This window comes from Dromiciops gliroides, chromosome 2 (assembly GCF_019393635.1).
Source record: "Dromiciops gliroides isolate mDroGli1 chromosome 2, mDroGli1.pri, whole genome shotgun sequence".
NCBI classification, from domain to species: Eukaryota; Metazoa; Chordata; class Mammalia; order Microbiotheria; family Microbiotheriidae; genus Dromiciops; species Dromiciops gliroides.
The window spans coordinates 465056202-465082033 of record NC_057862.1 but is presented as its reverse complement, the minus strand read 5'-3'; the positions used below and the strand labels follow the sequence as shown (position 1 = coordinate 465082033).

General features: G+C 44.3%; 1 protein-coding gene across 6 annotated transcripts in view; it reads left to right on the top strand.

The window, feature by feature from the left end:
- Positions 1 to 25832, top strand: part of LOC122740168 (calcium/calmodulin-dependent protein kinase type II subunit beta) — a 310939-nt gene that overhangs the window by 161119 nt on the left and 123988 nt on the right. For all 6 annotated transcript variants that reach the window (XM_043982046.1, XM_043982045.1, XM_043982041.1 and 3 more), the window contains exon 3: positions 15772 to 15831. In XM_043982046.1, the coding sequence (XP_043837981.1) occupies positions 15772 to 15831 (60 nt within the window). The remainder of the gene's footprint in view (positions 1 to 15771; positions 15832 to 25832) is intronic.

Sequence of the window (25832 nt, the reverse complement as noted above, 5' to 3'; positions counted from 1 at the left end):
GATAGCATTGCCATCTGCCCTCCCACTGAACCCCTGGGCTTTGCCAGGGTTTTGCTCCCTGCTGCTGAGCTATCTTATATGTGTTGTCTGTTCCATTTAAAGGGTAAGTTCCTTGAGGGCAGGAGCTCTTTTTGCTATCTGAGCTTATTCCAGTGCTTGGCACATGGTAAGTGCTGAATCAACGCTTTCCATTTCTTTCTAGGAACAATGCATCTATACAACTATGTAATGTGTGTGTGTGGTGTGTAGGCGTGCACAGATACACGTGCATATGCACATTATATATTATATAGTTGTATAGATGCATATATTCCTATATGAAGAATTGTGGGTTTCAGTCATTTTCTATGGAAATTCAGGTGCCTCAGTGACTTGTCTTTTTAATCAAGCCCAATAGTTGAGCTGCTTTTGTTCTCCTTCTCTTCACTGCAATTATGTGCTTCTCTCCTCTCCTCCACATATCGTATGCTCCTGTGACCCAACTGTGTATTCTCCTGGCTCTCTTGTGCCTTTGTATGCAGTGGTGTCCCCTTTCACTGACTGAACCCCTTCCTTTCCCTTACAGCCCCAATTGAATGTCACTTCCTCCAGGAACCCTTCTCTGATCCTGGGCTGTTTGTCATGTTCACAGCTCACGCAGTGCATTGTTTTGCAGATTGCTAGCAGACAAAGTAGTATTAGGCCTCATCAGCTTCTTAGCTATTACCTGACTTGGGCATACCATCCTTTTGCATGAACTGTCCCTAGACTTTTGTTGGTGTCTAATCCATCTTTCAAACTATAAACTCCATGAGGGCATGAATGGCATCATATCTGTTTGGAATCTTCCCAAATGCTTAGCATAGTGCTCTGTACCCTTTAGAGACTTTAGAAATGCATACAGAATAGTGAATGTTCAAAATCATTGGGTTTTGTTCTTAATTAGTTTCTTTTCATGCCTACATCCCAGGGTACTGGCTCCCAACAACAGAGGTATGCCCATTCTTTCTCCTGCAGTGCAAATCCCAGCCTTAAAGTATTGGGCTATTTGCTCTTCCCTGACCTGGGCATTACACTTCACCTCTTGCTTTCCCACATTCCTAGAATGTAGTACCTCCTCTTCCTCTTCTACTGTTTCTGAGGGGCCTTGACTTCTTCAAGGCTCCTTTTAGGCACCATCCACTATGAGACACCTTTCCTTTCCCCACAGTTGTTAGTGCTCTCTATCGCTATCCTCAAATTATTGTATTATGTGCTCAGCTGAGACAAGTAGTGGTAGATATCTGCATGACCCTGGGTGAGTCGCCTAACTTCTCTGAGCCTCAGTTTCTTCATCTGTGAAATGGGGATAATAATGGCACCTACCTTACAGGGTTGTTGTGAGGATCAAATGAGATAAATATAAAATTCTTCATAAACCTTAAAGGGTTATGTAAGTGTGAGCTATTATTAGTATTATGATTGTGTTGCAATAGAATATAAGCTTCTGGAGGACAGGGACTTTTGTCTTTGCATCCCTGGTGCCTAGAATAGTGTCTTGCACATAGTAGGAGCTTAAATAAATGCTTTTTTGTGCATTTAAATGAATTGAGTGGAAACCAATGACCAGTGACCCCCTTAGTTCACTATGGACACAAAATGTCCATAGTATTAATGTTTCAAACCCTAGGAGTTGAGACTCTGTCTCTAAGGGGAAGGAGAGCTCTTTTATTCATCAGGGTTGTACAGGGGAAGGAACCCCAGCTGTAGAGTCCCAAGACCTGGATTTGTATTCTGGCTCTGATCTGACTTCTTAGTATGACCATAACCATGTCATTCTCCCCAGGCCTCAGTTTCCTCATCTGTAAAAGAGGGAAAATATTTATGCTTCATCCCACATTTTGCAAAAATAAATTGGAACCTGTCGTTGCTATATAAATGTTAGCCATGATGATGATAGCAGACAGAGCCCCTGCCTATCCTCCTTATGGTCATGCTGTGACATCCTCATCGGCATCCTTTGTACTTTCAAACTAGCCTTCTCCCAATGAACCCCAATTAATAAGGTCTAACTGCAGTATATTGTAGCTAATATACAGTATGAGGCCCTAGGTAGCATGGTTGCTTTTTTATTCCAGTTTGATGGATCAAGAGTCCAAGGAAGGATCTTTCAAAAGGTCGATGGCCTTCATCACTCTGCACCCAAGCAGGGCTTTACAGAAGTCATCTTCAGGAGTCCCTTGGCTGCTGGAGAGGGTCCTGATTGGCTGCTGCCTTTCAGCTTCGGGCATTAGTTGTACAATTGTAAAAGGAAAAAAAAAGTTTGCCCAGGACCAAACCAGTTCCTCATAAACAGACTGTTCTCTGGAAACACTTGGCTCAAGATGCCTTGATCTTGTGCCTTGAGAAGTTTCTGACCATGATGTCTTTCTGCCATGGTGTGGATGATGGAAATGTTGTAGGGTGCTAGTGGTGATTTTGCCCTCCCATTCAGATTGGGGAAAGGTAGGCTGGGGAGGGAAGTGCAGGCAATGGAGAAACATGGCCTTTGCTTCTTGCTGTTCTGGGCACATTGTCCCCATTCAGTTGTCTTTGAGGCTAAAGAGGGGAATGGATGCCCATTATCACCACTGCTACTTGCTCTTAGGCTCACTGAAGGATCCATGATCCTGAGGATCAAATGAGATATCATTTCTAAAGTGCTTAGCACAGTGCCTGGCACATAGTAGATGCTCATTAAGTGCTTGTTCTTTTCCCCTTTCCCCCCTCACACTGATGTGAAAAAAGAGTTTGGTAATGAACCAAAGGAGAACCAACAAAGTGTCTGTCTCCTGGGACCTTTGAGCTGAGCCCTTCCTTGTTCTGACCAGCTATAACACTGGGCAGAATCTTAAGATGATGAAATTTACCAGGGATAAATGTGAAGTCCTACTCTTAGGCTCAAAAAATCAACTTTACTAGTACAAATTGGAGGAGGTGGGATGGTTAGGCAGCAGCTTATCTGAAAAAGATCTGGTGTTTTTAGTGGACTGCAATCTTGATAGGAGTCAACAGTGTGATGTGGAAGCTAAACAAAGCTAATGTGACCTTGTACTACACTAAGAGAAGCACAGCTTCCAGGAATAAGGTGGTTTTAGTCAGACCTCCAGTGGACTATTGTGATCGGTTCTGGGTGCCATATTTTAGGAAGGATATTGATGAACTAAAAATTGTCCAAAGGAGGGCAACCAATATGGCAGGGACTTTGAGATGAGCACGTTTAGCCCAGAAAAAGAAGGCTGGGGCAGAAGTGGTTTACTTGAATTACTAGAAGAGGCATTAGACCTTTTCTGCTTGGCCTCGCATGACAGAATTACAGAATTGTGAGTGGAAGTTATAAAGAGGCAGATTTAGGGGCAGCTAGGTGGTGCAGTGGATAGAGCACTGGCCCTAGATTCAGGAGGACCTGAGTTCAAATCCGGCCTCAGACACTTAACACTTACTAGCTGTGTGACTCTGGGCAAGTCACTTAACCCCAATTGCCTCACCAAAAAAAAAAAAAAAAAAAAGAGGCCGATTTAGTCTTGGTGTAATGGACACTGTCCTAATGAATAGAACAATAACAATGTGGAACTCTGGATTCAGGGAAATCACCTTCCTTGGAGGTCTTTAAACAAAGCTTCAGATGGTCAGTTGTGGGGTGATTCCTTTAGGGTTGGATTAGATGGCTGTGGAGGTGCCTTTAACAATAACATTCTGAACTTCCAGGATGTCTCCTTAGCCACTTAGACAATTCATCCATCCATACCCAACACAATCCCCTGCCCCATACTATGGATATCATAATTGACTCAATTAGTCAGAGAAAGCTGAAAGAAGCATGAACTCCAGGGCACCTTCATGGGCCCCAAATGGGTGTTTTGGTGGTTTGAATTTACAATGAATGTTACCTAGGGCCTCATATTGAATATTAGCCATAATATACTGTAGTTAAACCTTACTAATTGGGATTCATTGGGAGAAGGCTGGTCTGAAAGTATAAATTCTATGTTTGTTTCTGTTAGTGTTATTCTTTCCAAGTACTCAGCCCCATCCTTCCCCCTAACAAGATCAGTGACAGTCTGATATTAGCCACAGTGAAGTCTTGGCAGGTTTCCTTTAATGACCAGTTAAAAGATCATTTAAATGAGCACATTAGGTGCTTCTGTACAAATCAGTGCTACTAAATAGTTCTCCCAAGTAGGTTAAAACATCACCCCTGTAGTCTCGTTGACAGTATTAATTTGTTCAAGGAGCCAGCTCCTTTTTTTTCCCCCATGGAACTGGGCAAAGGTAAATTTCAACCCAACCTGGGTCAGTGTGATCACCAAATCTCAGAGCTGAATGAGACCCATGTGGAAATACAGTCCAACCACTCACTGACTAGGAATCCCCTCAACAACACACTCAGTGTGGCCATTTGGCTTCACAAATACTTAGAAGACAACCATCACATCTCCCCTAAGTCTTATCCAATTCAAGTCAATTCGGGAAGCATTTATTTATCCATGGTCCACTAGGTGCCTAATACTGGGCTGGGTGTTGAGGATGCAAAGACAAAAACTGCTGGTCCCCACCCTTAAGGAGCTTGTATTTGGCTGGAGGTGGGGGCTGGGGGAGGAAGAGGAGGTGTGTGAAGTAGTGTGTACCAATATAAGAAAATACAAAACATTTCCTCTTTATCATATCCCGGATGGCCTTGTGACACAGCAGGCATCTCTATCCTTTTTCTCTTTTAAATCTTTTATTTATACTTTTTTCTTTGATATTACTGTCACTTTCCCTCACCCTAGAACCCTTCAGCAACAAACAAAACCATGAAAACGTAATCCTCATTTTGCCCTTGGTGTCTCTTGGCCAAGAGGCAGAAGGCATGCTTCACCATCAGCCCTCTGAAATATGTTTTGGCCTCTGCATTAATCAGAGTTCTTTGAAGTCTTTTGTTATTGTTTTCCTTTACATTATTGTTGGTGGTCATGTAAAAATCTTCCCTAGTTCTGCTTGCTGCACTCTGTAATAATTCATATATGTCTTCCTAGGTTTCTCTGAATTCTTTATATTATTAGTATTTTTTTTCTTCATTTTATTTTTGAGGGTACAATAATATGACATTCCATTCTTATAGTCCACAATTTGTTCAGGTAGTCCCGAGCTGATGGATACCCACCTTTCAGGCTTTTACTACTATAAAAATGCTACTAGAAATATTTTGGTATATACAGGACTTTCCCCTCTGTCTTTGACCTCTTTGCTGAGTCAAAGAGTATGTACAGTAAAATGTCCTTTTTTTTCCCTTTCTTCTTGTTTGTTTTTGCAGGACAATGAGGGTTAAGTGACTTGCCCAGGGTCACAGAGCTAGTAAGTGTCAAGTGTCTGAGGTTGCATTTGAACTCGGGTCCTCCTGAATCCAGGGCCGGTGCTTTATCCACTGTGCCACCTAGCTGCCCTTTTTTTCTTTCTTCTTCTTCTTCTTTTTTTTTTTTTGTGGGGCAATGGGGGTTAAGTGACTTGCCCAGGGTCACACAGATAGTAAGTGTCAAGTGTCTGAGTTCGGATTTGAACTCAGGTCTTTCTGAATCCAGGGCCTGTGCTCTATCCACTGCACCACCTAGCTGCTCCCCTTTCTTTCTTCTTAAAGAAAAAATCAAACTCTTTTCTAGAACAGTTCCACCACCAGTGGATTAGTGGACCCATCTTCCCATAACAACTTTGGATATTTATCACATTTGTATCTCTTGGGGATATGGTGAAAACTCAGTTGTTTTCATTTGCATTTCTCTTATTATTCGTGATTTGGAGCATTCCTGCATATGGTTATTGAGAGCTCTCATTTCTTCTTTTGCAAACTTCCTGCTTATATCATTTGGCCACTTACCCATTGGGGTCTGGCTCTTAGGACTCTTTTTTTTTAATGACAGATCGATAAGGACTTCTCTTCAACAGAGTCAGTCACCAAGTCCTACTACTTGTCTCTCCTTGTGACTTCCTGGATGGTCTCTCACCTAATGGCATTAGTGCATCCCCATTATCTTTTGGTGGAGGGCCAGATAGCCTCTGATTCCTCTTAAGGGATACTACCTCCCTGCTCCTGGGGAGGAGCCTCGTGACTGCTACTCAGCTTCAAGGGTGTGGTGGTCTCTGTTCCTTTTCTTCTCTGTGTCACATTATTTCATCCTCAAGGCTCCCAAGCAGGTAATGATGCCCTTCTGCCTCTTCAGATCCATTTCCTTCTTTGTTTTTACCTGGAAGCCCTTCCTCCTGGGTTTTCCAAGGAACACTTCATTCTTCCTGGCAATCTGGAAAGAGGAAAAGCATTCTCAGAGCCCCTCTACCTTTTCGAGGAGGGAGACCAGCCAACTGAGTACCTACCTTTCTTTCATGTCAAATAACTCTAGTTATCTGGCCATGACAGAAAGATAGATGTCACCCAATCCAGGCAGGCCGTTGACAAATTCACCTGGAGGTAGGGTCCTCAGTCCTCATTTGCTCCTGTTGTTAGTCACTTGGAACTCCAGGGCATGAAAGTGTTCCCTCACTCAGCTCCCTCCAGAACAATAGCTCTTGGATTAAGTGGTTAGCAGTGAGTCACTTGACTAGATTTGGTAGGCAGCTTTCTGTCTTTGATAGGGTTGGACCTCACCTTTTCTTCCTCTTCCCACACACGCAATCATGAAAACTGACCTGTCCCTTAAAATAAGGCAATGCCCTCCTCACCCTCCTTCCTGTACATTCCCAGATCCTATAGGAAGAGGTGGTGAGGGGCAGACAGTGACTGAGGGAAGCAGTGGGCTGGGCTTAGAGATGCACAGATCTTCTGAGGGCTCGATTTTTTCCTTTGGCCTCACCTGTTTGGCAGGGAAGTAAGATGCATCCTGCTCACGTGCTCTTTGCTTTCTTGGCTTTTTAGCAGGTGGAAGAGAAGATGCTAGCACACCTTTTACTCTCTTTGCTTGGTTGGGAGCTGGACAACCCATGTCTGCTTAAGCCATGGCAGACTCAGCTGAGCACAGGAGAGACAATCTGATTCTTCTCTTCTCCAAGTGTGTCTGTATCTTTAGTTATGACTAAGACTATATTCTCAACTTGTAAAAGCCAATTTTGATGAAATTTTAGGTTCTCATTGAGCTAGGAATCCTCCCTGAAACCTCACTGCTAAGTCTTTATCCTTGTTAGGCCTCAGTAAATATCTCTTCTTCCTTTTTTCCAGCTAAATTATCTCTCTTTATTCAGTGGGGTTCAGCCAGTCAAGTGTCCTACTCTCTAGAACCTCAAAGAGCTTAAATTCATTTCTGAAAACTAGAAAGGAGAGAGGCATTTGTACCCCTAAACACCTTTTCAGAGGAAAGGCCCTAACACATTTGACCAATAACTTCAGAGGTTTAAGAGAAATAGTCATTTGAACATGGGTCTAGCCTAAAGTCATGAATCAGAAACCAGCTAGCCCATATGGACACCATTCATTCATTTATTCATTCATTCAACAAGTATTTGTTGAGCATCTGCTTAATACAAGTGTCTGTCCTTATCTCTAGGAGACCTTCCCCTACTTAGTGCTATTCTCTAAATGCTGGGAAGGCTGCTCCTGAGGCTCAGGATTTATAGTATCAAATTTTACAAATGTGTACTATTATGATAAGAGAAAATACAGGATTATAGTTTTTTTTCCCTGCTGTCATACCCTGGGCTCATCCTACAGCATCACCTCCAGATGAATGATACACAGAGAATAATAGCTTTTCAGAGCTGGAAGGAACCTTAGTGATTATCTCATGTTATAGATAAAGACACACAGAGAAGTGACATGACTTCCCCAAGGTCACACAGCTAGTTAGCAGCAGAACTGGAGCCACAAAGGAAGGCTCCCTGTGTGGCCCAGACCAGTGATCTTTTCACCAGACCATCACACATCAATGGATTGAGAAAAGTGGGCAGAAGCTGGCCCTATTACTTTTAAGTGGCTCCCCTTTGGATTGATCCCATCCCTTACTCAGAACGGGCATGTAACTAGTTTGGGACTTGTACCTGCATTTGAGGTTATAAGCATGTTTTCATTTACTTCATCATGTCTTTATTGATCACATTTATCCAACCACAGAATCACCAAATCTTGGAGTCAGAAGGGATCTCAAAGGCCATTGAGTTCAACCTATCGCTGGGCCAGAATCCCCTGTCCTCTCTTAACTAGATGTCAGAGCCCACACATAGTCATCTCAGCTGTTACTGAAGACCTCCCATGACCGGGGTGGGAGGGTGGGGCAAGGCAGCCCACTCCACTCTTGGGTAACTTTTCCTTACACCAAGCCCAGATTTGCCTCTTAGAACGCCCTGCCCACTCTTCCTGGTTCTGTTCTCTGTGACAAAGCCGAGCAAGCTGAATCTGTCTTCAAACACTTGGCCGGTCGCCCTGTACTCCCAGAATCCTCTCCGCTCCATGCTGAATATCTCCAGCTCTTTCACCTGATCCTTATGTGGCATGGTCTGGAGGCCCTTCCTGCCCTGGCTGCCTCCCTCTGAATGCTGCTCCCCAGCTTAACATCTTCCCTAAAATGTGACACCTGGAACTGAACACACTATCCGTTCTGGGTTTTGACCAAGATAAAGTAGGTCACAAATTCCAGATTAGTGTTTTTTTCCAGACAGATTCCTGTGATAGACTGGGCCGCTTGCTAGGACCTAACCCTAGCAGGGCCCTAGAACTTGCTAGAAGCAACTCTGAAGGCACTTTCCAATTCATTCTCTTTATCTGTGGAGCCAGCATGGTGCAATGGAAGAGGCGGCAGGATATGGAATCAGCAGACTTGGGTTCAGGCGCCAGATCTACCATTTACTTCCTGTGTAATCTTGTGCAAATCACTCTTTGAACCTCAGTTTCATTATCTATACATTGACAGAATTGAAAGGCTCATTCTAACTCTAGGAAGCCGAGCCCCTCCTCTCTGTTGTACAGATGGTGGACGGGGGGAACTGCTCATCAAAGGACTCTTCGGGAATTAAGGGGTGACCTCCTTTGTCTCCTTACATCCAGGTTTAAGGGACGAGTTCACCTGAGCCACTCGAGTGTCTTCCCCCCAACCCCTAAAGAATTCTGAGATGCCCAAAAGAGTTCTTGTTTGCTTGCCAAGTTTGCTTTCTGATTTGGGCTGATTCTGGGGTTTAAAAATGAGTGCTTTGTGGGGCATGCTTTGCTGGGTCATTCACTGCAGGGGTGCTCTCTCCTACCACTGTTTTAGTGATCTTGTATGGAACGTGCTGGAGAAGATTTCCCATGTGGCCCTAGTTCTTGTTGATGAGATCAACATAATGCCTCACAAACTGTAGGTACTTCATAAATAATATTAGGATGAATAAGAGTTTGGATAAACTCCAATATAAGTATTTTTTAAACTGCCCCAGGACATCTTGGTAAAGTGAAGTCAAATGTTTTCTCTCTTCATTGCCTTGGTTCTTGCATTTAAAAAGCATGAAATCTTTTTGCTCTACTTGGAAAGCCTTTCTAGTATCTAACCGAAACCCTTATTGCTTCACATTGTCTTTTCTAAGAGTCATTCTTCAGATGATAAATAGTCCAAGAATATAAATCATTTTCAAAAGAAATACACATCAATAACCATGTGAAAAAAGACACTCTGAATTACTGAGAGAACAGGCTTCACCTCACACTCAGCAAAGTGGCAAAGATGATAAGAGACAAAACTGGTCAGTGTTAGAGAGGCTGTCAGAAGTCGGGTGTGCTTAGCATACTGTCTATGGGCCTGAGAAATGGTCCAGCCATTCCGGACGAGCATTTGTAATGAAGTGAGAGAATGAACAGCTATCCTTGTGCCGGGCTATCCCACTTCTATACATATTCTCAGAGAAGTCAGAGGCTATAAGAAAGAACCCAGAGATAACAAAATACTCATAGGAGCATTGTTTTGGTGGTAGTTAAAAACTAAAAACAAAGGGGTGGTCCATGGATTGGGGAATGGCTGTAGAAATTATGGCCTATCAATGCAATGGACTATTATTATAAGAAATGATAAATAGGAAGAAATCCAAGATACAAGGGAAGACCTGGATGAACTTTAAAGCAAAGAAAGTAGAAACAGGAGAACAGTATAAAAATTGGCCCTAGGAATGTAAATGAAAAATGCTATTCAAAGACATAAAAAATCAGATCAATTCTAGAGGATTGAGAATGAAACTTGCTTCCCCATCTTGGTAAAGAGGTGGTATCTTATAGGTGTGGGGTGGTATATATGCTTTCAGTCACAGCTTCTGTGTCCTTTGGTTTGGGTTCATTTTTTCATTGTTATAAGGCAAAGTTGGGGGAGGGTATTGGAAAGTGGTTGTTAAAATGTTTTTTAAAGCCATTAAATATTTTTTAAAAAACAAATCAAGTCTTTGCAGTTTGTTATTTAGGACCAGATAATAAGAACTTTTGTTTCCCTCTGCTACTTTCTCCCCTGGCCCCCCATTTCCACCTGTCTGAATTGTCTCCTCAATTATTTAAAACAATGATCCTTCAAAATCCAGCTCCAATATGGCTTCCTTCTGGAAGCCTTCATCCCTGTACACCTCCCCACTCCCCAACCCCAAGCTCTCCTAGAGCACTTAGCACACTGTGAATCTCAGGCCTATCTTCTCACCTATGTTAGGATGGATGACCCCTTCAGGACTCCTAGTCTTGTACTTTTCATAGTAATCACAGCTTCCATTTATCTTGTGCTTTATGACTGATGGGGGCCTTTATCATGTTGTCTTTATAACACTTCTGTGAAGTAGGTAGTGTAGGGTTAGAGAGTTTTAGTGCAGGGAAGGACCTTAGAGAACCCCTGAACCCAGTAGGACATGACTTAGCAGTTTGTGTAGTGGACTTGTAGACAAGTCACTTCATCACCCTGTGATCATTTCTTCAGCTGTAAAACCTGAATGATAAAACCATCATGCCTACCTCATTTCGAGGATCATTTGGAGGCTCAGGTGAGCTAATGTATGAACAGTAATCTGGTCTGATGGCTGCTTATTACAGAGGGGGAACCAGAGGCAGGGATAAACTCAAGTGACAGGCTTAGGGTTACACATCTAGGAAGCAGTAGCAGAGCCAAGACTGGAGTCTAGCTCAGCTGACATCAGAATTCAGTGTGATTTCTATGCAGCCCAGCACATCAGCTCCCCAATACCCCTACTTCTTTAGGTACTAAATATTTGTAGAACTGATGGACACAATTCCAGAAGCAGTGTTTTTTTGGACAAACATTCTGCCATCAGGAAGGCACAGTGCTAAGGACTGGGGATTTTTTAAAAATAGAGAGTTACCAAGAGAAATCACCTTTTTAATGCCAACTAGAGACTGGTGGGCACCTTACATTTGTGAGAGTGGCTGGGGTGCTGGGAAGGGAAGGATACCAGCCTGCTTCTGCTCTGCATCTACAGTGACAAAAAAGAAACAGTCCCCTCCATCTCACAAGGTACTTCCATTTTACCAAGGCAGGGGTCTTTAACCTTTTCTACGGCATGGACCCTTTCGGCAGTCTAGTGATATCTATGGGATCTTTCTCAGAATCATGGTTTTTTTAAAAGTCATAATCAAAGGAAATGCTAAATTTTGGTTGTACTTGAGTGAAAATGAAAATGTCATTTTCCCCCACCCATATTCATGAAACCCTCGAAATCTACCCCCAGACCCTGGTCCTGGACAGAGACAGTATGTGCACGAATAAGCATATCATGAGGAAAATTGAAGAGGGAAACGGCACAGATAACTTCAGAGGGAGGGAATCATGGGGGGGGGGGGGGGAGCTTCACAGAGGAGGTGACACCTGGTCTGAACCTTGAAGGATTCTGAGAGGTAGAGAGGAGAGAGTGCATTTCAGGCATGGGCTATGCCTCGTGCAAACCTCTAGAGGCTGGAGATGGCCTTTCTATATCAGGAAGGGGTTAGTAGACCAGTTTAGCTGGAATAGAGGGCATGAAGGGAAGTGAGAGGAAATAAAGCTGACAAGGAGGGTGGGAAGCAGATTATAGAGGGCTTTGAATGCCATCCATTGAGGAGTTTGAGGTAATGTTTGCAAAGCTCTCTGTGGACAGATACCCTGTGGTATAATTATGGAAAGATGTGGACAAGACTGGTACAGAGTGGGCTGCACTATGCTTGTGGAGAGGGACCTTCTGAATACATGAGACCAAGAGATCTGTTCAAGTAGAGCCTAGAGGCAGTGCGATGCCTCAACTGGCATCCCATCATTTTGTTCAGCTCATGATTCCTTGCTGGTTTTACTTTGAGATAGCAGTAAGGGAATACTGGAGATAAGAATTTGGTGGTTGGCCTAGGGCTGGTGATGGGAGCTGGAATTCTTGAATGATGCCACTAATGGTGGTGCAGAGGCCACAGAGGGTTGGCAGCTTCCTTTTGGTAGCTATCTCAGGCTGAATAGCGCTTCCAAAATCCAGGGCATTTGTGGCCCCTGTGTTTTTGGTGCAATAGTGCTGGTATAGGAGGAGGAAGGGTCAGGACTTTCCATGTGACAGGGATATGGGTTTGTCCCCAGAGGACAGTGGGGTTCTAGTTTTTTTCCCAGTACCTCCTGTTTGGTGGAGGCTTTTGTATACAGAGTCAGGCAGATGAGTTTCCTTGTACCAGGCAGCAAGCAGCGTGAGTGGGCGTCTGTATTCAAGACTCCTGGGGTTTATTTCTAGCTAAACTGCTGATTTTCTCTCTTGCCCTGGGCAAGTTCCTACTTCTTTCAGATTTGGTTTTCCTCCTTGTGAGAGGAGGATGCCGATGCTGCAGAAGCTAAAGAAAATAGCTCTCTAGCACAAAGCTTTGGCTAGGCCATGGGTCAGCTTGTGTCCCTACAACCAGAGGCACCACAGGTGGCTAAGGACTGATCTAATGTGGTCCTCCTGTGGTATAGATGAATGAGGTGTCAGGAGACACCTCAATGTGAGTAATATAAAAGAACTTTGCCAGATTTATTTCACATTCTCCTTCATGAAATTTACTTTTCTGGCCAAATGAGCCTGTTTGGTTATTTGATACTTCATCTCTCTCCTCTGTCATCTTTGAATGGGCTATCCACCTTGCTTAGAATGCATTCCCTCATCTCTACCACAGTTTTCTTTTATTTATCATGTCTAATGGCCTTGATGGAGGCCACACACTGACTGTGGGTGATCCTGAAGAGGAGGTATGTCTTTGGCTCTCTTCTCTCTTCTATGTCTATTTATCTCTTGATATCATTGGTTTCCATAGGTTCATTTATCATCTTTTTCCACCAAGATGGTTCCCAGATTTCTGTTTCCAGCCCTAATCTCTTTCTTGAGTTCTGATTCTGTACCAATTTACTTTTGGATAAAAGAATCTATGTCCCGTAGGCATCTCAAACTCAGTATGTCCCAACGGAATTCATTCTTGTTCCCAAGAGGATGCCCTTTCTACCTCCGCAACACGTCTCCTCCACTCATGCTGCTACCACCCTCGTACTTAGTCTCCCTGCCTCAAATCTCCACAACTGACCTCATCCTCTTCCAAACGCCAAAGGGATTTTCTGAAAGTGCAGCTCTGACCAGGCCATGCTCCTACTAAATAGCATCTAGATTCCCATGCCTCCCTATGACCTTCAGGATCAAATATTACATAGGTGTTTGGCTTTTATAGCTCTTCCTACCTTTTCAGTCTTCTTAACACTTTGCTCCCCTCCATAGATGATCCGGCTACACTAGCCTTGCTGCTCCCAAAGACAATACCCTGTCTCCTGACTCCCATGAGCCTCTGCAATGGTTGTCTCCCATTTCTGGAATGTTCTCTCCTTTCTGCCTCCTGACTTCCCTGATGACTCAGCTCAGTTCCTGGTCACTCCCCCACTCCTCCTGAAATTTCTTTCAATTTACATGGTATATTTACATATATGTATCTTGTATTTGCAAAGTTATTTGCATATTGTCTCTTCCATTAGAATGTGATCTTCATGGAGGGCAGGGAGTGTGCTTTTGACACTGTGTACCCAGAGCTTAGCACAATGCCTGGCCCATAGTAAATAAATAAAGGTTGACTGACTGACTGACTTTAGTTTCCTGCAAGGCTCCACTCAGGTACTGTTTTCTCTCCAGTGTATTGCTCCTTGGTACCTGTGGCTTCCTTCCTAGAATTACCCTGTGTATATGTAACCTATTCATATGCTATATCCCTCTCAGAGAATGTAACCTCCCTGCAGGGGCTGGTTTTCCTTTTATCATTTCCCTAGCTCTTTGTACAATAGTGAGCCATGTTATACTACTGCTTTCCTAATTAGCTTGTGTGTCCTTAGGCAAATCAACCCCTTCTCTGGGGCTTAGTTCTCCATCTTTAGCATGAGTGGGTTGGACTAGATGACCTCTCAGTTTCTTCTGGCACAACTGTACAAATACGTGGAGGCCTCATCTAGCCCCGAGTGCCAGAGTTGTAGGGGTTGTTAGAGATAAAATAATTTATCCCATCTCATAGTTTAGGGACTAAATTTGACTTTTGCAAAAGATTTGAATGAGGAAAAAGTGAATGGATAAATACGTGGCTTCAACTTTGGAATGATTACTTGTGGGCTGTCCACTAGAAAATCACCCAAGGAAAACCTTCCATCCAGAACAAGGGTTCTCAGCCCTAGATTTCACCTTCACCCAAAAGAAGCACTGGGCTTGGAGTTAGGAAGAGATCTGCATTTGATCTTGCCTCTGACACTTAAGAAGTTGTGTGACAATGAACAGCCAGTTAATCTTTCCAAGCCTTATTTTTCTTCATCAGTTAATAGGCGAAGAGCCTGTGGTTTTGTCTTATGAGTAGCTCACTCACCTACACAGACCATGCATGCCCCATCTATTACTTAGGTCTCAGAGAGTTGTATAGGCTCAGATAGATGAATTGCCTGTCTGTGGTCCATTCCACTCCTGACTTAGTTTAAAGCCTCTTCCCCATCTAGCCATCAGCTTTCATTTACAGGCTTAAACGTACTCTACTCCCCCAAACAACTCTTCCTTTTGACCAACTGGTCTGCTTGTTCTTTACCAAACTTTCAACTCCATCTCCCATCTCATGTCTTCACATTGGCTGTCCCTCATATCCTGAGTTTCCTCCTTCCTCCTCTCTGCCTCTTAGAATCCCTGGCTTCCTTCCAGACAAACTCATGTGCCATGTGTTTAGAAGAGCTAGAACTCTGCATGTGACCAAAAGATCATAGAACACATTACCAAAGCTAAATACTTTGGGTTCCTCCATGATGTCTTGCAGGAGTATAGATGCTCACCCAGAAGTCAGTTGTGAATATATTCAGGTTTCTTTGTTCTCCTCATCATTCCACACAAGTTGACTGATGAATAATATGATACATAAGAGTCTTGGAAACAGGTCTTGACTAGCCCAAACAGGTTGGGAGGGGGGTGAATTGAGTCAAGTGGGAATGGGAAGAAGGCAGGGGTACAGCGGCAAGGAGAACAGCCCCATCGAAGGTAAGGTTGTAGTAGGAGAAGGGGGTAGTAGGATGTGCTCAGTTGGAGACTGTGGGGGCACCAACCCTTGGAGAAGGGTGCAAGGCAATGTTACCCCCTGGGGGTGGTAACCTGGGGCAATTGCTGCTCTGTAGCAGCAGAGGACTATGAGGTAATGAGCAGGGATGGCAGTTGTCTTGAGAGGAAGTGCCCCCTCTTTTCCCATCATGATTATTGGGGACTTTGGAAGAAGTCCTGCTTGTCCATCCTAGTTATGGCTCTGTCTGTTTAGTTACTACCATTAATAGTCACATCCCTTGATTCAAGGTGATGCCTCTTTTCTGTTTTTGCTTTCAGATCACCAGAAGCTGGAGAGAGAGGCCCGGATCTGCCGTCTCCTGAAGCATTCCAATATTGGTAAGTATGTCTTTGAGAAAGCTTGGTAGGGGGGTGAGCAGGGAGATCCCCTCAGGATCAGATATCCTTCCTGCCTGGGGGAATCTTTTATAGTTCTGCATAGAGCACAGTCAGCTTCATTTGACAGACATTTTGAGAATGTGGCCTCTCCCAGGACAGTCTAGGCCTGATGACATTAGAATCTCAGATTTGGAGCTAATATGCAGTTTTTTGTTTGGTTTTGTTTGGTTTGGTTTACCCTCATCACTTCATCCTTGGAGCTTCTCATTCCTGACAAAATCAGGCTTTAAGACTGGGAGGCACTAGGAGAGGTCACTGATAGAAATTCTTCCAGCTCCTTCCTGATAACAGAGCACCCATTGTAGATTTCCCCCCAAATCCCCTGTTGACCACCTCTGGCCCACTTGCCTTTTCGGCACTCCCCCTTCCTTACTGCAAACACACAGAGATCCAGGCTGGGAATAACTGTCACCTCTAGACCAGGGAGCTTAACTTCCATTGCTGGCGAAAATTCTCAAGTGGGAGTCCACTAAAAGGCTGATCTGGTGAACATCTAGAAAAGAGAGCAGTGACTACATAGAACCAGTACTACTTTAGTTTGGAGAACAAACAGGCCATGCTAGACAACAGCTATTTCTTTTTTGAGAAGGCTACTAAACTGGAAGAGGCAGCCTGAGGTAGTGTAAGAGAGCTGCCTCAGAGCCTGGAAGACTCTGACACATGTTGGCCATGTTACCCTGGGCAAGTATTCTAACCTCTCAGTGCTCCATGGCACTCTCCAAGACTAAAGATCACAGAGAAAGTTCTGACCTGCATTGGGGAGAGGAAGTTTCTTTACTGGAATCCCCTGAAATCAAAGGGCAAGCCCCTATTCCTACTGTGTTGGTAGAAGAGTGTAATGCTGCGGGTGTAATTTATCCAGATTTTTGGAAGTATCTGATAAAATATCTCACACTATTCTTGTGGTGAAGGAAAGTTAAGGATTAAATAGGAGGTGTCCAACTCTGGCTTTGGCAGCTTGACTGCCCTAGAGCCAGATTAAAAATGTCATTGGGAAATGCTTAACAAAATAAAGAAAAATACAACACATCATAGGTAATGTTTATTTATGGTTTTTAAGTCAATATCTGAGTTTGACACTACTGGACTAGATGATGATAAAATTAGATAGATTCAGAGCTGGTTGGATGAATGGACTCAAAGAGTACTTATTAATGGTTCACTGTCAGTGTGGCAGGAGGTGTCCAGTGGAGTACCTTAGGAGTCTGTGTGTGACTGTCCCCATACAGTTAAACATTATTAGGTGGGGTTTTTTTTTTTTTGGTCTTTGTTTTTTTGTGGGGCATGAGGGTTGTGTTGAGCATTATTAGTAATGGACACACACACTCACCAAGTTTTCCTATGACTCTAAGATCAGAATTTTATTTAATACATTGAATGACTGAATCAGGATCCTGACTAGAACAAAATTCTTTGTCATTGAAAAAAATAAAAATTTGTCTTTAAAAAAAGAATGGAAACACTCAAGCTGGTCAGAACCACAGTGAGACTCTAGAAAGCCATAATTATAAAATTGTAGATCGAGGTCTAGAAAGGACTTCAAGGTCATCTAGTTCAAATAACTCATTTTACAGATGAGGAAACTGAGGCCCCTAGGATTATGACTTTCCTGAGATCATACAGGTAGTAAATAGAATAACCAGGATTGAATCCAGGTCTCTCCTGAGCCAAAGTCCAGTCCTCTTTTCCATTATACAACACTGCCCCTGAGGCTTCTGTGCTTCCAAAAAAAAGAGACAATAAGAAGTGATGTTTGAAAAAGAAACAGTGCTCCAAGTAGATCAGAGGCATTGGAAAAGGTCCTATTTATCCATCTAGCCAACCTAGCCAGTCATCCATCCACCCACCCACACAGTCACCCACCCACCCAGTCACCCACTATCCATCCATCCATCATCCATCCATCTATCATCATCCATCCATCCATCCATCCATCCACCCATCCATCCATCCATCCATCCATTCACCCATCCATCTATCTATCCATCCATCCATCCATCTCCGGTCTCTTTCTCCCTATCTGCCTCTCTGACTATCTGTGGCTATCATCCATCCATCCATCCATCCATCCATCCATCCATCCATCCATCCATCCCATCCTATCCTATCTATTATCTATTACATACACAAATAATGTATAATGATGTACAACATAGTAATATATACACATTTATAGCAGCACTTTTTCTAGCAATAAAGAACGGGAAAGAAAGCATCTGCTCAAAATAGAAAATGCCCTAAATAAGTTACAGAAATGTTTTTAAATTAAAGGAGCATTATTGTATTATAAACATGACAAACTATGGGGAATTCAGGGAATCTTTTTTTTTTTTTTTGGTAGGGCAATGGGGTTTAAGTGACTTGCCAGGGTCACACAGCTAGTAAGTGTCCAAGTGTCTGAGGCTTGGGATTTGAACTCAGGTACTCCTGAATTCAGGGCCGGTGCTTTAACCACTGTGCCATCTAGCTGCCCCATCAGGGAATCTTTAAAGACTCTTATGAACTGATGCAAGCAAAGTAAGTAGAACTAGGGGAACAATTTACATGGTGACCCTGATAGTATAAAGGAAAACAAATGGGAAAGACCTCAGAACTCTGATCTCTACACTGATCAATCATAACCTCTGAGACCTGATGGTGGCTCATGCCTCCATCTCTGCAGACACATGGGTTGTAATGGTGTGGATGTCAACAGTTGTAGCCAATATTCCTGTTGAGCCATAGCATAGTTGAAAAAAAGCATCACCACATAGATTTATTTATTGATATTTAATCTTATTTTTAATCAATTTTTATTTTACATCACTTTTACTTTCAAATCTATCATTCCCCACACTTCTATCCAGTGGAGCTGCCCCCTTGTAACAAGTTGCAGAAGAAAAAAAGGAGTTGTATACAACCAAACAACGCATCAACCATGTCTGACAGCTTATGCGATATTCCACAACCTGTAGTCCCCCACCCTCTGCAAAGATGGAGTTAGCATTTTCTCAACTTCTCTGGGGCTAGAGGTTGGTCATTATAATTCTACAGGGTTCAATTTCATAAAATATTTGCTTGTTAAAACAAGAAACAAATCAAAGCACGTCCCAATTATGCATTCTGTTCAGGGTCTCTAAGATTTCCTGACCTACTTTCCTTAGGCTTAGAACTGACTTCGGATAAGCCCTGAAGCTCCCAGAACTGCCCGAGACTGTGGAGTCAGCCATCAGTCGCGGAAGGGCAGTGATGTCAGGCGAAAATAAACAATGAGTAGTACCTATTGACTAAGCTGTTGGGAAATCTGTGACAGGGGAGCCATGAGCAGTGACAGTTTGGGACATCGAAAGGCTGGAGGAGCACGAACTGATTGCATGTCTCTGAGGCTGCCCCTTTCCCAAAGAGGCTGCCTGTTTCTGGGCCTCTTTATGCAAGGTTTCCTGGGTCAGGTCACTTCCTCCACAGGGCCCACCCTCAGGGCCAAAGCCTGTCTTGGAGGAACTTGCTTTTATTTTGTTGTTTTAAGGAAGGTTCTCCTTTCCCCCTTTTCAAGGGGTCCTGGTACGGAGGGAAGGAGGTTTAAAGGGGGCAGCCCTGCCTGGTTCAGGGGAGAGAGGCAGGAGCCTTGAGTTCTTCATTCTGTCCTCGCTACTCAATCACTGTGTGACCCTTAAGTAAGTCACTGCAGTTTTTTGGGTCTCATTCCCACCTCTGTAATATGAAAGCACCGGCCTTATGAATCTCCAGTGTGCTTTCCATTGCTGACATTCTGCCAATGCCTATGGAATGTTGACTTATATCAGCCAGGGACCTGGACATGTGGCATTAGGAGAGTAGCTGCATGCCTCATGCTGATTTGTCCAAGGAGAGGTTTTGAATTTCCCACAGGCTTAAAGAAGGACTCCTTCTATATTGGTATAGACTTTGCGCTGATTTTCACAGCTTGAACCCGATGGCTCTTCTCAAGGAGAGAACTGTGAATGAGAGAAACACCTGATGATCAAGACGGGATGCAGCTGTTTGGGGGGGTGGGGGACAGACTTCTTTTTTTCAGAGAATTTTCCAATCCTTCCATTAATTTGTTGCTTATTCAATACCCCTTTGCCCTTTGGGGTGCATCTTCCTTGGAAGTACATTACCCCCTGAGAAAGGAACAAGGAGTAGATAGTATTCTGCTGTCCTCTGCTCTGGTCAGACCACAGCTGGAGGGTCAGTTCTGGGTAACACCTTTTAGGAAGGATATTGCTCAGTTGGCGAGTGTCCACTATGATAAAAGACCTTGAGTTTAATGCGTGTGACACATGCTTGAAGGGGGATGGTTGGGCTGGACAAGACCTGGGTGAGGTGGGAGGACCTGGTACCTATAAAGTAATTGGGAAAGGGTTCCACTTGGGCTCTTTGGCCTCAGAACTAGAAGCAATGATGGATAGTATGAGGGTCAGATTTAAGCCCAGTGAGAGCTATCCCAGAGTAAATTGGTACATCTAGAAGCAGGTATTGTCCTCATCACTGGAGGTCTCCCAGCCGCGTCTAGAGGCCACTTGCCAGGCATTTTTAATGGGAATACATGCTTTGGGGGTGGGGAAGGATGGGTTGAGCAAGACTGCCTCTCATCCAGCCTGAACTTCTGTGATAGTGGTGGGACTGTTTGTGGAGAAAGGTCGTGAGCTCAGTGCTCTGGCCCAGGAGAAGACAGGCTCTTTGAGGGAGGGACTATTTGTCATGTTAGTCTGTGTGTCTTGAGTATCTAGCATAATGACAATATTGAGAGCATTTCCTGGCAGCTACTCTGTGCCAGGCACTGTGCTAGAACTTTACAATTATTATGTTGTTTGGTCCAGCAATCCTGGGAGGTAGTTCTTTTATTAACCCCATTTTACAGATGGGGAAACCGAGGCAAGCAGCTATTAAGTGATTTGCCCAGCGTCACATAGCTATTAGTGTCTGAGGCCAGATTTGAACTCTCATCTTTCTGAGTTCCAGGCCCGACAATGTATCCACTGTGCACTTTGATGTCTACACTATGCATGATAGCTCAGGATGGCTTGCACACAGATGACCCTTAATAAATGCTTGTTAAATTGCCAAATGGAATTGAGGAAGGACCTCTGTGCGGGCATACAAGCAAAGCTTTGAAGCAGCGCAGACAGTCTGTCTTTGCCAAGGACTGGAGGTCTCTGTGCATGGGATTTCAGAAAGACGCTGCTGGAGAGCAGTCCCTGTGAAAAAGGACAGGGATTTTCATGGGTCCCTAAGGTCTGTGTGAGGCCACATGCAGATGAAATAAGCAGGGGCAGTGTTTGGGGCAGCAGCAGGAGGGCAGAGTGAGGGATGAGAGTCCACACGGGGCGATGCCCTGCTTGGGGCATGAGGCTGTTGGTGTGAGGAAGGCCCCAGGAAAAACATCCTGAAGAAGGCGACTTTCCCTGGGTGGGGAGGGAATCAAAAGTCGGGCCCCTAGACCTGCCTGAAGGACCTGAAGATGCTTATCTGGAAAAGGCCATCTAATGTGGGGGCGGGGAGGCCTGAGAGCTGCCTTCACTGGTTTGGTGAAGAAGGATTAAGTTTGTTCTGTTTGGCCCAAGGGGGTAGAATTAGGAACAGTGGGCAGAAGGTGCGGAGAGGCAGATTTCCACTTGCTTGAAAGAAAAACTGCCTAATGAGAACTGTTTTAAAGTGGAATAAGCTGCCTCGGGAGGCAGGAGTTTTCAACACTGGAGTTCTTATATAACAGTAATAATGATGAGGATGAGGATGATGACTAACATTTATTGAGTGCTTTAAGGCTTGCAAAGAGTTTACACGTATTCTAGGAACCTCGAGGTAGAGCCATTTTATATCATTCCCCATTTTATAGAATTTTCACGAGGAAAGGTGGCATAGTGGGTAGAATGCTGGACCTTGAGTCAGTAAGACCTGGGTTTAAAGCCTACTTAGACACTTATGTGACACTGGGCCAGTTGCTTAAAACTCTGACTCTCCATTTACTCTATGGGGAAAGGGAGATATAAATGTTAACTCTTTTTTTTTTTTTTTAGTGATGCAATTGGGGTTAAGGACTTGCCCAGGGTCACACAGCTAGTAAATGTCAAGTGTCTGAGGTCAGATTTGAACTCAGGTCCTCCTGAATCCAGAGCTGATGTTCCATCCACTGCGTCATCTAGCTGCCCCTAAATGTTAACTCTTTTTTTTTCTTTTTTTTTTTTTAGGGCAATGGGGTTAAGTGACTTGCCAGGGTCACACAGCTAGTAAGTGTCAAGTGTCTGAGGTCGGATTGAACTCAGGTACTCCTGAATCCAGGGTCGGTGCTTTATCCACTGCGCCACCTAGCTGCCCCAAAATGTTTACTCTTAAATGACTTACCAGAGGCAGCTAGGTGGCATGGTGGCTAGAGCATCGGTTCTGGATTCAGGAGGACCTGAGTTAAAATCTGACCTCAGACACTTGACATTTACTAGCTGTGTGACCCTGGGCAAGTCACTTAACCCCAATTGCCTCACCAAAAAAAAAAAACAGACTTACCCAAAGTCACTTAGCTAATAAGTGAGACGGGATGGGAAAACCTTCTGATTTTAGGGCCAGCACTGCTGCTGCCTACTGTTGCATTCTAATTGCCCATTCTTCAGACTGGGGGATGTACGATACTTGTAGAAGGGACTTCTGCAAGATTACTGGGTAGGAATAGATGCTCTGAGGGGCAAATCTACTTTTCTGGACCCCTTTCCCTCTAACCTAAAAGCTACACTTTGGGACCTTTTCTTTTGATAATACTGTACCATGACAATAGGCAGGGGTAAGTGGGGGCCCAGGGGCCCCAGCTGGCTGTGACCCTACTCAGGCAGCTCCATCCCTACTCCCACCTAACTTCTTCATGGAGACTAATTGCAAGGACTAAAAGGGGGGTCCGGAGGAGTTAGAGAAATTCGATTGCTCAGGTCCTTTGAAACAGTACCTGAACTCCAGAGAGGTCACCAAGACCATCAAATTGAGGAATAATGTGCGACAACAGCTGTGGGCATAGGGCTCTGCCCATGCTATCCAGCCCCCTTGGAAAAGGTTATCCTTGCCAGAGGTGGTTGTCACAAGCCACACAGCCATGATCATGCAGCACCTGGTCAGCAGTTCCCTAAAAAATACCCTGCATGACATCACCCACACTGCGGTTTCATTTTCACCTCCGTGAGGATTCAGACAAATCTATCCAGTACCTGGTCCAGTGGAAGGCTTCCCCCCTGTGCCCACCCTCCATGTAAGGCTGATTGACTTCGGTGATTACAGTGCTGCCTTCCCAGGGCACAGAGATGTTTTCTTGGCATTCTCTGTTCTCAATCACTTGCATTCATTGTCTTTGAGTACACACTACCTGCTTGCATTTATATGGGGGGGCCAGGAGGGGAGAAATGGAACAGGCTTTGGAATCTGCATGATTTGACCTTTCCAGACTGTCTTCATTAAACAAATATTTACTGAACAACTGCTGTAATCATACATTTGCATAACATTTTCCCATGCTTCAGTTCATCTGAGCTCTTGTCACACTGCTTCATTTGTTCTTCCCAATAACTCTGTCAAGGTCAACAGTACAAGAATGATTATCTCCAATTTTACAGATGAAGAGACTGAGGTTGAGAGGTTAGAAGACACAGTACCTGGCCTCTGTGCTTGCAATACTGGTTGAGATGACAGGCCCACCCGAAACAATTAGGAAACCGTTAAAAGGCAATCAAGCATGAGGTTGTGTGTTTTACATTCTATTTGTGGAACACAGAGGAGAGAATGACTCCTTCTGTAGTGGGTAGTAGACTAGTTGGAAAGGCTTCATGGAGGCTGAGAGATGGCTGGAGGTGAATGCTTTCTTCTCCCTTAAGATCCGCCACAAATGAGATTCAGTCACAGAGTCACAGAGTCACAGAATTAGAGTGAGAAAGGACCTCTGCCTCCAGTTCAACCCATGGTCTAAAGGCATCGCCACTACAGCCTACCCAGCCAAGTGGTCATCCTGTCTGCCTTTGCTTCAAGGAGCCAGAGCCCACCCGGTGTGCAGGCCCAAAGCTGTCCCACTACATGTCCCCATGCCTTCCTTCATTAAGGGCAAAGGGAGGCATCGTGGTACCTGGGAAGAAGCACAAGCCTGAGGGGCAGGAGACCCAAAGTCATTCCACCTTGCCAAGCTAACTCCACCTTTCTGAACCAGACGAGTTTGCTCATCTGCAAGATGATGGGGTAAGGCTGGATGAACCACTGAGGTCCGGACCTCTCCAAGATTCCCTTTTCACATCTTCATTCAGTAGCCTCTGACTGCCATAGGCTTTCCTTATTCACCTTTTCTCCTCTTTAGAGGACAATTTTTAGTGACTTGCCTCTGCACTTGTTCCTCTTCCATCTTACACTTTCTTATAAAATGGAGACCCTAGTCCCTGCCATCACCTTCTCATACTCAGAGGGTGAATAGGAAGGACACTTTAAAGGGCCTCTGATGTGTACGGCCTCCCTTCCTATCTTCTGGGAGAGATGCAAAGATTAATAAGACGGAAGTCCCTTCTCTTATGGAACTTATGGTCTAGAGGAGTGGTGTGACACATATTCAGGATGACTCTAATAGGAAATAGTACACGATAGTAGAAAAAAGCTATAAATAAAATGTTATGCAAAGTATAAGGAGGGGAAGATACTGGCTTGTGGTTAGGGAAGAATTGCAGGATCATGGATCAGGAAGTGGGTAGCTTTGCAGGGCATGTGATATTTGAGGTGGACATTTAAGAGAATTTCAGAGGCTGGGGATAGTATGGGGTGGAGAGGGTTCTAGGGCATGGGGAATAGTATGGGAGGTGAGGTGGTACAGTACACAGAGTGCATGCAAGGCCTGGAGTTAAGAAGACTCAACTTCTTCAGTTCAGATCTGGCCTTAGATACTTCCTAGTTGTATGACCCTGGGTAAGGTCACTTCACCCTATTTGCCTCAGTTTCCTCATCTGTGAAATGAGCTGGAGAAGGAAGTGGCAAACGGCTCCAGTATCTTTGCCAAGGAAACCCCAAATGGGGTCACGAAGAGTTGGACATGACTGAAATGAGTGAACAGCAGAGGCCTAGAGGTGGGAAGACATGGTAGATGAGTGTACAGTGGATGATGAAAATGACAATACCCTTTGTCTAGAAACGGGTATTTATAGGACACTCAAGCTCAGAAGGTGCCAGGTTCTGAAGGACTTTGAATCACATGGGAAGGCATTTAAACTTTATCTGATACATGATAAATACGGTCACCAGTCTCAGAGTTGGAAGAGACCTGGGAGGCCATCTGGTCTGTTCCATCCTTGAACAAGCCTCAGCACTACAGCATCTCAACACTGGTGGTCCAGCTTCTGCTCGAAGTGTTCAGGGAGGGGAGCCCACCGTATCCTCTCAAGGAAGCCCGTTGCACTCTGGGACAGCTCCAACTTCCAGGAGGTTTTTCCCTGACATCACCTCTAATTCTGCCTCTTTAACCACTTCCCCTTTGCCCCTGGCTTCTGAAGCTCTTGCTATTTCTCAGAGAGAGACAAAGAGGGTTCAAGAAAGATGTCGATTTGTATTACAGGAAGGGGGTGCAAGAGCAAGAAGATGGCTTCAGTATTACATTGGATTTATCATTTAAGTCTTATGTTTTGTGTATACGTCTATATGTGTGTATAGATCAGGTAGGAATGTAGGCTCCTGGAGGGCAGGAAACAACTTCACTTTTGTCTTTGTATTCCCAGCCCTTAGCACATAGCAGGTGCCTAATAGTGTATGGGAAACTGGGTTAGTCACAGACAGCAGAAAGTGCCTTGTCTTTCCTACCTGGTCTGTGTTCTTGGTCCTGAACTATATACTATTCTTGACCTGTACTCAGCTTGAGGGAGCCAATAAGTTGTGAGTTTATGATTTGTTAGGTGCTCATGCAATTACTCCTCAGGGCTATTTCTCATGCCTGAACTTACTGT